The sequence below is a fragment of the Polypterus senegalus genome, chromosome 4, assembly GCF_016835505.1.
Source record: "Polypterus senegalus isolate Bchr_013 chromosome 4, ASM1683550v1, whole genome shotgun sequence".
Lineage (NCBI taxonomy): Eukaryota > Metazoa > Chordata > Cladistia > Polypteriformes > Polypteridae > Polypterus > Polypterus senegalus.
The window spans coordinates 146137520-146155741 of record NC_053157.1 but is presented as its reverse complement, the minus strand read 5'-3'; the positions used below and the strand labels follow the sequence as shown (position 1 = coordinate 146155741).

Below are 18222 nucleotides of genomic sequence, written 5' to 3'. Positions count from 1 at the left end.
TTTTTATGGAGTTGAAAGCTGAATATTTACCCAAGCAATTAAGAGAAGAATGGACATGCTTGACCAAAGATACTTTACATGGGATATGGAAATTAGATGGCCAAGAACAATTTTGTAATAAGGATTTAAGAAAAAAAGACTGGTCAAATTAATTATTGAGTTAAATAGGTGCATTGAGATGATAAGGTGGGTGGGACATGTATAGGGAATGGACTACTCAAAGACAAAAAGGAGCAGGAAGCACAAGAAAGAGGTCCAAGGATATGATGATAAAGGAAGCAAGAGAGACAGGAACAAGGGGAAGAACCAGGAGGAAATGGTATAGGATATAGAGAAGTGGGGGAAGCTTCATAACAGACTCAGGGGGACACAGTGTCAAAGATGATTGAACTATGGCTCACTAACTAAGTCTTCGACATTCATGAGTCTTGCTTTGTTAATTTCAATTTACAAATTCTGTTTAATGTTCTAAACTTAGGCAAATCAATGATTGCTTGCCTAGGTACTGATCCTTGCTTGTTATTTAGACTACTCAAATAAAAGCTTTTACAGTTTAGAATATGTCAGTCAGCTATACTCCACTTGGTATTAACAATCAACATATCACAAGTCTGCATCCCTACTAGATTTTGGTGTTATTTTTCATGCTTTTCTTATTGAGCTGTTTATGCTGGCAGTTTGACTAGTAAGATAAAATTGTTGTCAGTAGATAAGTAAAACAGATTTTAAAAAATGGCCTTTTACTGTGGATCAATAGCTTCCTGCTGGTTTTTGAATATTTTATTTAATTTTACAATTTAGGTTTATACATTACATTTGAAAAAATATATTGTTTATGAGATACTGTCAAGTCATGATTAATGGCTAGACTTCATTCTTGCAAAAATTAAATAATAATAAAAAAAAGTTTCTAGCAGCAAGTAAATTGAATTTTTGCCTTAATAGAATAACTGTTATTTTGTCATTGTAATTGCACGAGGACAAGAGTTTTTTAATCCTTTTGAAGTCTTAAAACAACTTTTTTTGCTAGGATGGTTTATATTTGTTCATATTTGTTTTTCTTTTTTATTACTATGCATTGCTATTTTGTTGTAGCGAAACACCCGGATGGTTTGCACATTTTATTGTTTCTTCACAGTTGACTCTTTTGGCCCCTTGCCAGGTGCTTTATGCGTTAATTAATAGCAGGAGAAATTCTGTACACATTAGCTTCTCGCTTCACCTTAGCACACTGTCATCATTAATAGACTTATGTGACAGATCTAAATATCTCCCACTTCCCATGGTAATTCTACACATTTGCTTCACAAGCTATTAATTGTGTTAATGCCGTCGCACTATAACATAATCCTGTCTTGCATTCATTGTTCATTCAGTCTGTTCATTTCAAAGGCAGGCAGAGCACTTTTCTGGCCATTCTTAGAATTAACAGAATGAAACTTTGAAAAGGTATTGAGTAAAGCACATAGGGTGGACAATTATACTTTTGTTAATGAAATAGTTTAGTTTTAATGGCACTTAGATCTGTCAAAGTATACAATAAAATGTGACATCTGACTCTTAAAGTTACAATTTTATGACTAGATGTCACAAATGAATGCATGACTTCTAAGCCTTAAGACATGCTCAATACGTTAAGGAGTGAGAAGTATATTAATTTTTTCAGTGTAAAGTGGTATTTAGCATGTGGGGTTATCCCAATTTTTGGAATGTAAAATGATACATTATAGTTACTTTTTTCATTTTGGTGATTATACTTGCCTCAGGCGGCACGGTGGCGCAGTAGTAGTGCTGCTGCCTCGCAGTTAGGAGACCCGGGTTCGCTTCCCGGGTCCTTCCTCCGTGGAGTTTGGATATTCTCCCCGTGTCTGTGTGGGCACTCCGGTTTCTTCCCACAGTCCAAACACATGCAGGTTGGGTGGATTGGCGATTCTAAATTGGCCCTGGTGTGTGGGTGTGTTTGTGTGTGTCCTGCGGTGGGTTGGCACCCTGCCCAGGATTGGTTCTTGCCCTGTGTTGGCTGGGATTGGCTCCAGCAGACCCCCATGACCCTGTGTTCGGATTCAGCGGGTTAGAAAATGGATGGATACTTGCCTCATTACTTTCCTTACAATAATGATGTCAGACAGCAAAAAATGTGAAACAGCTGCAAATAAGGTGATTATTAGACTCAAACAATCGTTTACATGAATAAAATGACCCTTAATAGTTGGGTTTCATCCTATTTTGAAGAACCACTAGGTAGGGAAAATGGATCTTAAATCAATGTTGTAAGATATACTATTTTTGTGGAATGCACATATTGTTGACACTTCTCCCACACACATGCATCTGTTAGTTGCCTCTCCTGTGTAACAAGACCTTAACAAATATTTTCTGTGGTCTTAATAAGACCTACAAAGCACCAGTGACAACCAGTGACAACAGACAAGAATTGGGGCTGCCTAAAGGACATGTGTTAGCCACCTACCACTGCATAATACATTTTTCACTATAGCTTTGTTTGTGTTACATAGCAATAAGTGACTAAAGCATGCACTGTAGCAACCTCTTAAAGTCCTTGAGTTATTACCCTGTTTTTAATTCTAAGAAAATATCACTTTAAATATCAGTGTTGGTGTCCAAGAGTCACAGATCTGCACCCATAGATAGATAGATAGATTGAGTGATTGATTTGGCTTTTTACAGAAGCTCTTTAAATAAATAAATAAATATACACACACACTTTGGTCTGAGGGCGGCACGGTGGCGCAGTGATAACGCTGCTGCCTCGCAGTAAGGAGACCTGGGTTTGCTTCCCGGGTCCTCCCTGCGTGGAGTTTGCATGTTCTCCTTGTATCTGTGTGGGTTTCCTCCCATAGTCCAAAGACATGCAGGTTAGGTGCATTGGCGATCCTAAATTGTCCCTAGTCTGTGCTTGGTGTGTGCGTGTGTGTGCCCTGACGTAGGCTGCCACCCTGCCCGGGGTTTGTTCCTGCCTTGTGTGCTGGGATTGGCTCCAGCAGACCCCTGTTAGGATATAGCAGGTTGGAGAATGACTGGCTGACTTTGGTCTGAACACATACCAGAATGATTATAAAGCAAAAAGATTAAAAGGAGCAGCAGCAGTGTTTTTGTTGACAAATTTATGCTGAATAATTTGTTGCCTATATCATAAAGTACTATATCAGTGACTTCGAAACTACTGAAGAAGCATGCAAATATGCAACTTCTCTTGTCACCTCTACAACCCTCTGACATGATATCTGTGTAAAGGATCATTTCCTTCACAACATTTACAAACTGACACAAGTGTGGATGTATGCATGAATGTGCCTTGCAATGGATTTACATCCCAGCTAAGATAAAGGGTCCTACTTTGCATCCAGTGTACCATACATGGACTTAGGCGGTCTTTGATTATAGATTTGACTAAGTAATTTTCGAAAATGGATGGATAGATTTTCTGCTGTCAGTAACATGCTGAACAGAGCACATCTTATCAAAAAAAACACCAAAATTGTCAAATATCATTTTTTTCATTAAACACAGCAACATACAGAATATTAAGTACTACCCAACCTGCGGCGTAGCATACCCCGCATAATTATTTATTGATGTGTGAACACTTCCTGAAAAACACAGTTGTCCAAATGGGGAGGGTTTGAGGATACAACTGTCAGTGAATGAAAAGATGGAACTCTGGAGAGAGCAACATACAATTGTCCATGACTGAAAACAGGTTTTGACAGATACAGGCATATCTTTTTGAAAGTTTGGCCCTGTGCCTTATTAATTGTAATTGCAAACGCCAATCTAACAGGAAATTGTGTAAAAGTAAAAGACAAATTTGAATCTGATCGGGTTAGGAAAATTAGTGGGGTCAGAGAGGTAGCAGATGTGATAGTCTTACACTCCAGTACATTGTGGTGAATGCTGGTAACAGAAAGTCTAGTGCCATTACAGAGACGGATCTCCTCAGCCATGTGCAAATCGATTCAACACAAACATTTGTCTGCACCCATGCTGATGTGACTTCACCTTCCCACTATCCCCTTACTGAAGAACATTTACAAACGCATTTCACACCGGAATTTCAATGCAACATTTGCTCGAAAAACTTCACGCTCCAAAAATATCTCAAAGCACATTTAAACACACACTCCACTGAACAAACGCATTCCACACAGGTCTTTCAATGCACTTTGTTTGAAAACGTTCTGACTGCAGAGATATCTCAACACAGAGTTAAAATCACACTCCACTGAACGAATTATGCAATGTGAACATTGCCAGCAATGCTTCAAAACAACTCGTGCTTTCAAGAAGCACTTACAAACTCATTACATTTCCTTTCAGTGTCAACTCGCAAACCCCATGCACAGTCATCACATTCAGTTTTATGCTGCTTTTCAAGAAGATACTGCCGAATTCCCGTCCAAGAACATAACATTGGCTTACCTATCGCAGTATGTACTGTACTTCTTGCAATGCTCTTCATTGGCCATCAGAGGAGTTGGCGGGCCTGGCCCTGTTGTGCGTATCCCATGGTCTTCTTACAGTTGGCGGGTGGGGCTCTCTGTCTTGCGTGCATCTTGCTTGCTCTGGAGGAGGGTTACAGTTGGCGGGCGGGGCTCTGTCAAGCATGTCTCATGGTCTTACAGTTGCTGAGTGGCTCTCTGTCTTGCATGTGTCTTGCTTGCCCTTAGTGAATTATATATATAGATCAGTGAATTATCTACATGTTATTTACGTGGTGGAGATTGAGTTTTACTAAAATCCTAAGACCCTATGATGAAGTAGCAAAGGCACTAGATTAGAATGGCACATACGATAGCATTTATCTTTATTTTAAGAAAGTATTTGTTAAGATACCCTATGAGAGGCTAGTGATCACACTGTACGACAAAGTCTAGTATACCTATCATGGTAAAATTTGCTTAAACACAGAAAGAAATGATTTATTGTCTAAGGAACATTTTCTGATTTAGGTGATATTAAAAGTTGAGTCCCTTAGGGATCAATTCTGGTGGTGCAGCACTTTTTCATTTATAGAAATTATCTTAATAAAAATCTAACTGACAAGCCTGTTACATGGCAGGTGACATTAAACTAAGTAGGGTGGTATATACCATGAAGCCAGAAAGTCTATTGTAGATCAGCTTAGACAAAATTCAAACCTGGATAGATATGTGGCAGATAAGGTTTACTGTTCACATCCAGGTATGCAGAAGCAATCGAGAAGCCTAATAGAACCCTGTGTTGAGCACATGATAAAGGAACTCATTCTTAAACAATCCAATACAATTAGTAGGTGTCATCTTGAATATTTTAAGCAGTTATGGTGTCCATATTACAAGATGGACAATAAAGCACTAGAGAAAATTGAGAGACAAGCTATTATATTTATACAGTGACTGTGGGTTATCATTTGTGAAAAAGATTAAAGAATTTGAATATTTTCATTTCAAGCAAGCATAGTTTATGTTTAAGCTCAAGATTATCAAGTGTTCCAGTGAGATGAATGAACCCTTCCACTTTTTAAAATAGGTTACTTCCCAAGAATATGTGGGCAGAGGTGGAAACTGGTTAAGGGTAAATTTCACACCATAGCAAGAAGTTTTACTTGACACAAAGAACCATAAATATATGGAATAAATTATAAAGTTGTGAAGCAGATAACAGTAATTTGAGAACCTTTAAATCTTGATTAATTTGTAAGTGTGAAGCGCAAATTAATTGAATGGTCTATTCCATAAGAAAAAAAAAACTTTTCATTTTAGAATAGCATGCTGAATAGTGCATTTTGTAAGATATTTGAACATTGGTATCAAACTGTAAAACTGTTCAGTTGGGATTACTTATCCAAATCTCCTGGTGACACTGAGGCATTCTGGGAGACCAAGAACAGAAAAATAGGTATAACTTTGTCTAGAAGATATGATAACTACACACTATAGCAACAAACAATACTGGATGAATGAAGACTACATTCTCATAGGTTAGGTTCTAACAGTAGAAATTTTAATATGTCTGTTGCCCATAAACTGAATATACATATACCTGAAAATAAGGTGGTGGATGAAGAACTGAAAAGCAGTATACTTGCAGTTTTGCAATTATTGTTCAATATTTAACAATGAGCTAGTTGTTGTGTACATTAGCACATTTTTTTTAATTATCTTAATACTTGAAAATTGGCCATTCAAACAATGTCCTCTCATATGCACTTTGTAGAAGACTTTTGTCCTTAATTTATGTTTGGACATTTTTGCAGAAGGGAACTAAAAAATATGCTGCTGCTTTATGGCCAATACTGCCTTGATAGGTTATGGCCACCAAGACTGATGTATGTTACATTACTTGTACATGTTACCTGCCCATGTCACCAGGTGCACATTATAGAGTTTCATGTTGGAACTGTTCTTCTGCTCAAACTGAGAAAAGAGTATCAATTTGGGTGATCATCTTTTTCAAAAAGACTATTTGCTCTTATGATGGTGCCAATTAAACCTTCAACCACTAAGTCCTCATTTCCATTTCATGGATAACTTGTAATTATTGCTTAATTGCATACTAAGTTGTGCCTCTCAGGAATAGCTGAATACATGATGCTTCCATGGACACCTTTAGGAAACATATTGAAAGGCTTCTGGACACCCTACTAAAGTCAAATGGCAGAAACCAAAGTGTAGAAATACTGTTTTTAATTTTTTTTTAAATTGAGAACAATAGAGATTTTCACATTTTGGAGACTATCAAAAAGCTTTAATATCTGCAGCGATTTTGCTTATTCAGTAAAGCAAATAAATTGTATAAATGCATACTTGCCAATTACCCACAGATTACAAATTTGGTGTATGCAATCAGTACCAACTAAACTGCTGATTGCACTGCTTTCTTCCTCAAAATATGCTTGCTGATTTTTTAAATGAGATAATCTGATCTGTAATCTAATATGTAATTTATTCATTAACATTGAAATCTACATTAAGTCTCTTTAGTAGAGCTTTTCTTCTTAACAAGATCTGTATTCCACACAGCCAAAGTAGATTTTAGTAATGCAAAGTAAACTCAGGCTAAGAAACAAATCCAGAAGTAAATTTGACTGGATTTTACTACTCTCAATATTACTGTGCCAAATTTGACAAATTTGTTACTATAATGGAATTGTTCAATGTTAAACTACTTCTTTATTTTAATCATATTATTATGATATGTCACACCATTTTAGACTTAGATGTGTATTAAATGAGCTGTGGAACAATAAGTATATAAAGACTGCAGTTGCTGAATAATTAAATGAGAACAAGAAACTATATTCAGATGATAATCACTTAATTAAAATACTTTTCCTCCATAGAAAGTTTTCCCACAGAATAATTAGCACTTTCAGCCAGGCGTGTTGCAAGCTAGTTATTAGGAGTAGATGAGACATTAAATGTCTTTTTTGCACGGCCTTAAAAATGACAAAACAAACAAAGGCTTTTTTGCAAAGGGCATTGCACATTACACCTTTCTCTTTAAATGCAAGGATAAACTCACTTTACAAAGGAGTTTGCATATTGATTAGAAAGGCAAGCTGTGTTTTTTTTTATTCCATACTAAACAATTTAACCTTATCCAGAGGCAACATGGTGGCACAGTTCTTATCTGGCCTCACAACAAGCAGTGTCCATGTTTAGTTTGAAAATGCTTAATGTGGGTTTTGTTGAGATTTTCGGGTTTATTTCACATCCGACAAATGCACACGTTAGGTTAAATTGTGCAACTGGTGGTGTGTCTCACATGAAGAACTGTATCTATAAGCAGGAATTGAATTTGCTCTGGGAATTCCATCCACTTTTAGTTCCTGCTTTCTATCTAAAAATATGCTGTAATGGAAAAAAAAAACATAAAATGATGAACATCCCATAATGTTATTTTTTTTTAGTTTACATTAAACATGTAAAATATTTTAAGTATGCTCATCCATTTTCAAATTTATCCATCCACCCATTAGTGACTTTGTTTAATCCAGTTTAGGGACAAAGAGGAGTCTATTCTGGAAGCACTGGGTACAATGCAAAAGTCAACCAGTCCAGTCCACTGTAGGGCACCTCCTGGCACACACCATGCTGAGTCAGTTTGTTGCCACTCATTAACCTATCATACATGCAATAATTGTGGGACTAGAGAAGCGGCTCACTGCTTTTTGCAGATGATGTTGTCCTGTTTGCTTCATCAGGCCGTGATCTTCAGCTCTCTCTGGATCGGTTCGCAGCTGAGTGTGAAGCGGCTGGGATGAGAATCAGCACCTCCAAATCTGAGAGCATGGTCCTCAGCCGGAAAAGGGTGGAGTGCCCTCTCAGGGTTGGGGGAGAGATCCTGCCCCAAGTGGAGGAGTTCAAGTATCTCGGGGTCTTGTTCACGAGTGAGGGAAGAATGGAGCGTGTTGACTGTATTTTGAGGTTTGAAAGCCTCCCTGCCGTCTGTCAATAAATTTTGCAGAGGAATAGATATCTTAATCCAGGTGATGAAAACAGAACATTACACAGTCATAATAATTGTACCACATAACTTATAAGCAGTCCTTATCTTCTGTAGGTAGAATATTAACTTAGGCTCCTCTATGATCCAGTTTTGGCACTTTTCCCTGTTTTGGGGCTTACTAAGTTATTTTGAACGTCTACTTGTTATACTAAAGAAAAAATAGAAAGGAGTCATAAAAATAAAAAGGTAAAATAAAACCTTATTTATACCTCCAAAAATGTTCCTATTTATCATCACCTTTTCCTTTCTTTAATAGTGCATATTATTTTATAAGGAGCAGAGTAATTATTTTTATAATTTGTAGACATTTAAGATATTATAGTTCACCAGGGTGAATCAAACAAAATCTTTATTGCAGATGTTCAAATGTAATTCTTCAAGAACACAGTTTTAATTATCTCAGACTTGAAAGCGTTTCATACAATAGTTGAAATTGAATTGACTGCTTCAGACGCATGAACAATATTTTGATGTATTCATAAACATTTCTTTCATTCTTGTTTTTTCAATTGAGTGGCATTCAAAGCTTTAGGCAAATCTGTGGTATTTAGTGTATACATTCAGCTGAGATTTGTGTGAAAATTTTCCCCACATCCCAGTTATGTATGTTTGTTTAAGTGGTTGTGATAGATCTGCATAGCAAGTGTAGAGATGACCTAAACTCTTGTGTAGAGTTTGTTCATTCCTATAATAATAATAATAATAATGTAATAATGTAACATTGGATAACAATGTTTCATAAAAAGAAAAAACTAAACTAGATAGATACATGATTTGCAAAAACATTAAACAGAATAAAAGACAATAAACCAGGGTAATATACTAAATTCAGTACTCAAAGAAAAGCAGAGCAAATAACCTCATTTGTGATGTAACACACACAAATTATACTCTGAGAGTGAGGAAGACTGAAAGAGGAGGCAGAATGTCAGGCTATGTTAAAAGCCTTCCTGAACAGATGAGTTTTAAGTTGCTTTTTAAAATAATAAATGGAGTCAGCTGATCTAATTAATATAGGGAGGTCATTCCAAAGTCTGGGCACTGTACAGTCACCTTGTCACCCATAGAGTGCAGGTTAGTGAGGGGCACAACAAGACTGGCAGAATCAGAGGACCTTAGTGGGTCAATAGGAATATACTGTAGTGATAGAGAAGGTCACTGATATAGTCTGGTATAAGGCCATTTAAAGCTTTCTGGGTTAATAATAGAATTTTATACTCAATTCTGTAAGACACAGGGAGCCAGTGAAGGTGAATCAGGATGGGTCTTATGTGCTCACTGTTGTTGGTTCATGTTAGATCTCTTACAGCAGAGTTTTGAATCAACTGGAGCTGTGATATAAGATTAGATGTGGCGCCTGCCAGTAAGGAGTTACAATAATCGATGCAAGATGTGATAAAAGCAAGGAGAAGTCTCTCAGCATTAGAAAAGAAGAGAAATGAGTGAACATGGAATATGTTACCAAGGTGAAAATAGGAAAATTACTTAATGTTGTTTACAGTATGTGGGCGGAATAAGGAAGGGAGGAATCAAAAATAACACAAAGATTCCTTGCATTAGAAGAAGATCTAATGAGATCACCGTCAAGAATGACTGAGAAGGAGCTCATTTTCTTAAATTGCACTTTAGTGACAATTTACAGCTCAGTTTTGTTGCAATTTAATTTTAAGAGTTCTGCTCCATCCACGTTTTAATTTCACTGAGGCAAGTTGTGAGCTGAGAAAGCCTTGGTGAAGTTTAACTTTTAATATTGAACTAGAGTTGATAATCTTCTGCATAAAATAATAATCCAGTCCATAGCTATATGGCTAAGGGGAAGCATATAGATACAAAATAGCAAAGGGCCAAGGAACTCTTGTGACTGGCACTGAACTGGACTTGCTGTTGCCAAGACTAACAAACTCTTGCCTATCAGTCAGATTGGACGTAAACCACTGGGGGGCAGTGCCAGAGATACCCAGCATGTTCTCAATTCTGGACAGTAGAATGTCATGTCTGACAGTGTCAAATGGTGCATTAAGATCTTACAGAATTCATTTGTTGGTTTGTCCAGAGTCTGCTGCCATAAGCAAATTATTGGTTAACCAAATCAGAGCAGTTTCACAGCTGTGCTGTGCCCTGAAGCCAGACTGAAAGGGTCCCATCAAATTATTAGAAGTTAAGTAATTGGTGAGTTGGGAGGCTGCAACACACTCGGAGCTTTGACAGAAAAGGTAAGTGAGAAATAGGCTGAAAATTGTTAAGATTGTCAGTATCAGTGTTTATTTAAACACTGGGGATGGAGAAGTGATTTTAAAAGTAGTTGCCACAAAGCCAGTGTCAAGGGATGCATTTATTATTGTTGTAGCAGTTGGAATTATGGCACAAAGGCAGGATTTAAGAAGTGTGGTGGGGATGGGGTCTAGTACACAGGTAGTGAGACTCATCTTACAAACCAGAGGCCTCATGTACAATAATTTTGTGTACTCCCGTTTCCACGTTCAAATCACGATGTATAAAACCTAAACTTGGCATAAAGCCACGCACATTTTCATGCTAGCTAAAACCCTGGATTATGCAAGTTCTGTACTCTGTTTTGCAAACTGGCGGCACCCAGCGTCAAAGCAGTGCTACTGTTCCAGTGTGGTTTCCCTTTCTTTTTTAGATCCATATCCCTGACGCGGCTTTATAAATACACTGAAATTAATCTCATAATGTTTATTAGTTTAATGCATCTGATTGTAATTAAACTGTGACAATATATTGGTCCACAGAATGGTCAAACTATTCTAAATACCATAGCTGCTTTAGCATTGTTATTCTAACTGCACCTTCTTGTTCTTCTTTCAACTGCTTCTGTTGCCACAACCGATCATCTTTTTCCATATTACTCTCACGGCACCACTCGGAGTATTTATATCACCGTATCTGAGTGGGGAATCACAGCTCTACCACAGCTGAATGAAAAGAGAATTATCGGTATACAGCATCAAGCACACGCTGCCTTAGCCATGCTGTCTATTGAACTGCTCTCATACGGCAAACACTGCAGAGCCTTTCCTCATGGTTCAGAAACAGTTTCATCCCAAGAACTATAAACGCACTCAATCAGTCCATCAAGTGCTCCTTGTAGAACACTTTATATGTATAAGTACAATTACCTCACTGTAAACTTGCGATACAGTTATAATATTTCACAACCTGAGCCACTTTGTAAAGCGCATAATTACATAAGATGACAATATCATTTTTAAGATGAAATGCAGCAAAATATGTTTATTATATTATACAGATAAAACTTTAACTTCATTTAAATAATCTATATTGTTAATAATTAAACATGTGAGGACACGGTGCTGCTGCACTAGCAAGCAGCTGGCGCTCCGTTCACAGATTGTTCCTGCCTTGTGCTGTATTCTTGTTGGTGCTGGCGCAACACTGGAAGGACAGATGAATAGAATAATAAAGCATGTACTACGAAGATATTTCAATGTTCCTTAAAAGTTTTGAAGAGTCGGTATCCTAAGCTTACAAATGGCTTAACGTCTATTACAGAGCTGATTGTGTGGTGATTGGGTATTTGGAGAAAGAAAAGTAAGGACAGGAATTGATTAGTACATTTGAAAGAGACAGTACTGCTGCAATAAATTATTTCATCAAAGGTCGCACATGGCACAGCAAGTATCTTGCGTGAGGCATGAACAATCACTGCGCCACCATGTTCCCATGTTTAATAACATGAAAATGATATCAAGTTTACATCTCAGAATTTAAATTATTCAGAGAACTGTAATATCACGAATGTAATGGATTCTGTGTCCTGTCGGATGAAGAAGCATGTAGTGATTCGCACACATAGATCACATAGAAAATCAAATACAAAACAAAGCATTTAACGTGCTACTTTAGTTACGATGGGATTTGAGAAACTAGTAAATTAAACGATTTTAAGATGAAGTTTATGATGTCCTATTTTAATGACAAAATAAACTATGTGATTAAAGTGGAAATTCTGAGATTAAAGTCGACATTTCATGCTTTTTTCACAGTATGTGCCTATTTGTTTTTCTCTGTACCCTAATAAGCTTTCATATGACACTCAGACAGTGGGCTATGACTCACCTTTTCACTGCGACTTTGATATCTGACAACTTCTTTTTTATTTCAGGCACTGTGCGACTTTGTGAACTTGAGCTTTTGAGTTTCTCCAACACTCTATGTCACTTAATCAACTTCCTTTTGTTGTTTATACCACTGTTTAAACCAACAATTAGTACGGTTTTCCTTGCCTCCACTTGGTATTTGCTGAAACTCTTCTATTTCCTCCTGTGCTTTTGTCATTGCCTTTTCACAGAATGCTGAGTTTAAAGGCTATTTATATTGATTTTCATATTCAAAGACTCATAATTCTGGGAGGAGTTTGGGGAGTGGCACATGCATTTCTATTCTATTCTACTATTAAGAATATGGAAGTTGGCAAACTCACAGACTTATGCATCTGGAGTTTTTTTGTGCGTACAAACATTTCCGCTTTTGTCCTTATGCCATGTTTTAGTATGAATTCTATGCACGGCATTATGCATGAGGCCCCATGTCATTAACAAATACAGATGTGACCTGTAAAACATTTTCAGGATAGAGAAGCTTTTATCTGTGGCACCTCTGCATGATAACCACCTTTTTCCACCCTCTCAAATGTATGCAGTTTGTAATGTTTGGAAAACATTCTGGATTAAATCACTTATAGATCTTTATATAGATGACGTCTTCACATCCTACGAACAGTTACACTCCAAATTTAAATTTCCAGCAACACATTTCTTTTACTACCTCCAAATTAAAAATTTTGCTAAACAAAACTTGCCCAGTTTTCTTCACCTCCCACCTACTAAATTTCCGGAAAAAATATTGATCAACCTTGAGGATGCCAGAGTACAGTGGGAAAAAGATCTCTCACTGAACATCTCAGAAAAGGAGTGAAAAGTATGCACAAAATTCAGTCAAGCTTCATACTCGCAAAGCATACAATTACACTGGTCAACCAGCATTTTGCTACTGGGATTCTTTCAACTGTACTTTAACAAATTTTTACTTGCTGACTCCATATCTAAAAACCATTTTCATCCAGCATGTCCCATTTTTTAGTTATGATGTTCCAGGTCTTGGACAACTAGGGTGACTGGACAGTAAAGGCGATGCATTTCAACATTTAAGAAATAAGTTTGGTGTCGAGAAAAGTGAAGGCAAAATTAAGTAAGGTGTTTTTGTTGGCCCTGAAATCTGTAAACTGATGCTTGACGATGAGTTCAAAAGGAAACTGAAGCCCACTGAATCAGCACCCTCATTTGTGTAGGTTGTCCAGAATTCTCTTGACAGTCACAGAGCAGAGAATTATGCTGAGCTTGTGGAGAACATGCTGAAAGTGTATGAGCTTACGGGAACCAGAATGTCACTGAAGACGCATTTTTTACATTCTCATCTCGACTTTTTTCCACCAAAGCAATGTCAGAGATGAGCATGGGGAAAGATTTCATCAAGATACAAAGGTAATGGAAAACTAATATCAGGGAAAATGTACTCTGAGCATGATGATGTAAAGAGAGACGGATGTGCAGTACAAGCGCAAAAGCGAGTGCCTCAGACAATTTTTAGCACACTGACCTCGCATTTATATTGAGGTAAATGGACATAAACATGTTTTAAAGTGTCTCTGGTATTGTCTTCTGGTGTGTTTTCAGAATAAACACATTCAAACAATTTTGTTGGGACAGAATTCAAACTCTAGATATTGTGTTGATATATCGTATTGATATTCAAAATTGTCAAAACGGCAATGATGTGTATCTCAAAAACCTGATGTGCTAGCTTAATTCCAATTTCATATATGAAATCAATGTAAAAAACTTAATAGAGAGCTGCTCTGAAGATCCCAGTAGCAAACAAAAAACAAACATCTGTTGAGCACATCTCTCTAATTTAAAACTGTCCAAAGTGTTTCCAGGGCAAGATCCAACCTGTGAACGCTGCAATCAAGTTCCAGTCTCACTGGGCCACATGTTTTGGGCCTGCACCAAATTACCATGAATTTGGACCAAAATTTTTAAAAAAGCCTTTCAGACAGCCTTGGAGTCATAATCCCTCCTAATCCACAGACAGCTGTGTTTGGTGTACTCCCAGATGGGTTTAAAGTGGAGAAGGACAAAAAAACTGTAATTGCCTTTACTTCACTATATCAGCATGTAGGTTTATCTTCCTCAACTAGGAGAATCCTAGCCCACCTATTTAAGTCAGTGGGTAAAAAAAATCTAATTCTCACTTAGAGGATCTGTGCAAAACATTTTTAGACCTGGCAGGGTCTAATCAATAACTTTTTAGAATAAGCATTTAAATTGAAGAAGCAGGTTCTCTTCCCTTTTTTATTTTAATTAACTAATTATCTAATTTATTTATTTATTTACTTATTTATGTATTTATTTATTTTACCTACTATTAAAGTTTTACTGTGCTGGCCTAGCTGTCTTTCTTATGGGTGAAGGTTGATTTAACTTGAGCTTAGTTCTGTAAAATTTGACTTGCTTGTATGGAATGTTATTTGCTTTTAATAAAACCAATAACATGTTAAAAAAAGAAAAATAGCTGGATGGAGTGGGTAGACATAGAAAGATATAAATGGATGATGAATTTATGTTAGTTGATTTATTTGCATCTTTAATTTTATTACGGAAAAAATAAAGGAATTTTTCACAGACTTCAGTAGAAGAGGTAATTGGGCCAGATGCAGGTTAAGTAGTTTATTAACTACAGAGTAGAAAACACTTGGGTTATCATGTCTACTTTCCTTTACTCTGTCATAATGCGTATTCTTGGCTGCAGTTAGTGCATCCCTGTAAGCCATTTGATGGTCAGAGAAAGTCTGGATGTGCACCATGAAGCCAGTGTTATGTGACATTCTCTCAGGGTGTCAGGCAGCTGCTTTCATGGACTGTAATTCTGAATTATAAATGGAGCTGAGCACTTAAAGGAAACCTCCTTATGCTTTAAAGGAGCTGTTTTATCTAGTGCTGAAAGAAGGGCTGTATTATAGTGGTCAACAAGATTGATGAAATAGGTGAAGACAGAAAAAGATCAGATATGGAACTAGCAAGGATAGAAGGACAGATATTTTTAAGGTTTCTGGAAAAACTTTGACATTTACAGGTAAGAGGAGGGAGAGGTAATAAGACAGTGAAAGTACTGCTTTATGATAAGAGAGTCCCAAATCATGCTATAAGTGTTGCCGACAGATAAGCCAGATGAGTTGATCAGGTCCAACATATGACCACCAGAGTGAGTAGGAAAATCAACATGTTACACCAAATCAAAACAGTCCAGTAAGGACAGGAATTAATTACTCAGCTTACAGTACATGTAGTAATGTCAGTATTGATGTCGCCAAGAAGAATGACTCTCTGCGAGAGGGAATTTAAGTTAGTTAATTGTTCAGTCAGATAAGATAAAACAGACGCATTGCATTTTGGGGGAAGATAGAGAACAATGAGCAAGACAGGACCTGATTTTGTTTTTAGCTTAAAAGCTAAGATACTTTAAAGACTGGGCAGTCAATTGGGATTCTTTTGATATTTAGTTCCGCTATCACAATTACTGTGACTCCACCACCTTCTTTTGAGCTGCGAGGCTCTGCAAGGTAAATGTATGGTGTTGCCTCCATTAGAGATTTAAAATCATTTGGCTTTTGTCAGGTTTCTGTTAGGAGTTGCTTGTCAAGGTTGGTGTCTGTAATGAATTCTGAAAGCACCAGTGTTTTACCATTAAGAGATCTTTAAACAATGCAATATTAGCTGACAAAGATTCATTTGGACATATCCATGATCAGAGTTTATTTTAACAAACTGCAAATTTGGCACAATCACACTCCTATTTCCAAAGCCATGAATAGGGCAGCATATTCCTGAACGAATGCTGCCGTTGAACTTTTCATTTGCAGTCCAGAAGTGGTGGCAACTTAACCTGCAACATTCTAGGCTGCTCATTTGCTCTGGACAAACTGTTTAATATGAAGGAGTTTGTCATGGAGGTATTTTAGCATAGAATAGAGCAATACTTATCTGATAATAGCAGAGAAGCAGCACAGCAGAGAAGATGAGACGGGTGGGCTGGTATAGATGAGCGGCAATAGCAGCAGTAGAAGAAGCATAGTAGGAGATATTCACATGAAGATGCCAGAATTCGAAGGTTCCAATATACAACCACATATATATATATAATGCTGTGTATTACAGGCGTAACCGCCCCAGTGCTGTAAGCCAAGTGGGTGTAAAATCAGAAGTAATCGAGCAATCCTGTATATCCATTATAATCAAGAAGACAGACCATCCCTGACTTCTAGATCACCATGGTGCAATGAAATGTTCATAATTGTAAGAATTTTAATGCAAAGTTTAATGAAAAGTGTTAACAGGGAGGAGCAGTAGAAAAAATGACAGATGTTGATTTCAGTGACTTTAATTGTGTCTCCATCTATTGAGCTTTGATAACATGTTTTACTGCACTGATAGTAATACACAGCAAGACTGTTTGTTTTGTTTTCAACCTTGAATCAAATTGTCAACCAAGGCAGCCACTTAATCTGCTTGTGCTCCAACTGTGCAAAAATATATGCAGACAAATGTTCCTCATTCTAATTTCTATTCTTTGTATAAAGGTGTCAGTCAGGTATACTGTTTAATAATGAGACTAAATTGACTCTCCCATTTTCTCATGAAATACCTAACAAATGCAATATTTTCTTTTTAGATCTACAGACTATGGGACAACATATGCCAAACTGAACTTGATGCCTGGTACAACAATTGTTGTCACCAATTTTTACATCTGTCCTTCAAACAAGAAAAAGGTAGGACTGATTCTTTTAACATACATAAACAGTTCTGTATTTTTATTTACATCTTTGTAGTACCATAAAGGTAATTGGTGGGATGAAACAGATTGTGAGTGGTTTTTGCAAGAAAGAAAGTGTATTGTACACACTGATCTTGTGTATTTGATTATTTTTTTGTATTAACTGTGTAAATAATTAACAATATTTAGAAAGGTAGAATTGTCCATTATGTAAAATGAAAGTAAGTCATAATGTAAGATTTCGAGTTATGTTTCATTTAATTAGGCTTTGGTATCTTTATACCAGTATAATGACCTTAGACTTGTGTTTTAATCTCTTGACTTACAGTCCTTAATGTGTATTGAGACTTTTTTACTTCTATTGTTTAATGCTTAAATTTCATTTTTAGTTGTACACTAGCATTCCCCAAATATGATTTCAATACATAACTTTATTTTTTTGTTTACATTCATCTGACCAAGTGATATGCTGTAGCCCCTGACAGAAATGATTTGATCAGCGATGTTTGGCCAGAAAGCATAAACTCAAAGAGAACTGCAGCCATTTCAAAAGGAAGGGGTCATTTGATGGAATAAGAAGAATATGTCTTATAAATACAGATTCATTAAGATTGTGGATGTTCATTCTGCCTCATTTAGACTTCCATTCATTTTCAGCTAGTCAGTTTTAAAGATAATCTTTTACATCAGGACTTAATGTTGAATAGCAGAAACTCTATAAAATTAGATTAATTGAGCCCTACCCAAATACTGTCTAACTGTAGTCCACAATATCTATGATGTTGCCTACAAACATTGCTTGCAACACGCCCAATCAGTGGCATCATTCACAAC

The 18222-nt window shown here is 36.8% G+C and overlaps 1 protein-coding gene across 1 annotated transcript in view; it reads left to right on the top strand.

The window, feature by feature from the left end:
- The window catches only part of sorcs2 (sortilin-related VPS10 domain containing receptor 2), a 1110734-nt gene that overhangs the window by 596512 nt on the left and 496000 nt on the right, over positions 1 to 18222 (top strand). The window contains exon 3 of the mRNA XM_039751427.1: positions 17284 to 17383. Within this exon, the coding sequence (XP_039607361.1) occupies positions 17284 to 17383 (100 nt within the window). The remainder of the gene's footprint in view (positions 1 to 17283; positions 17384 to 18222) is intronic.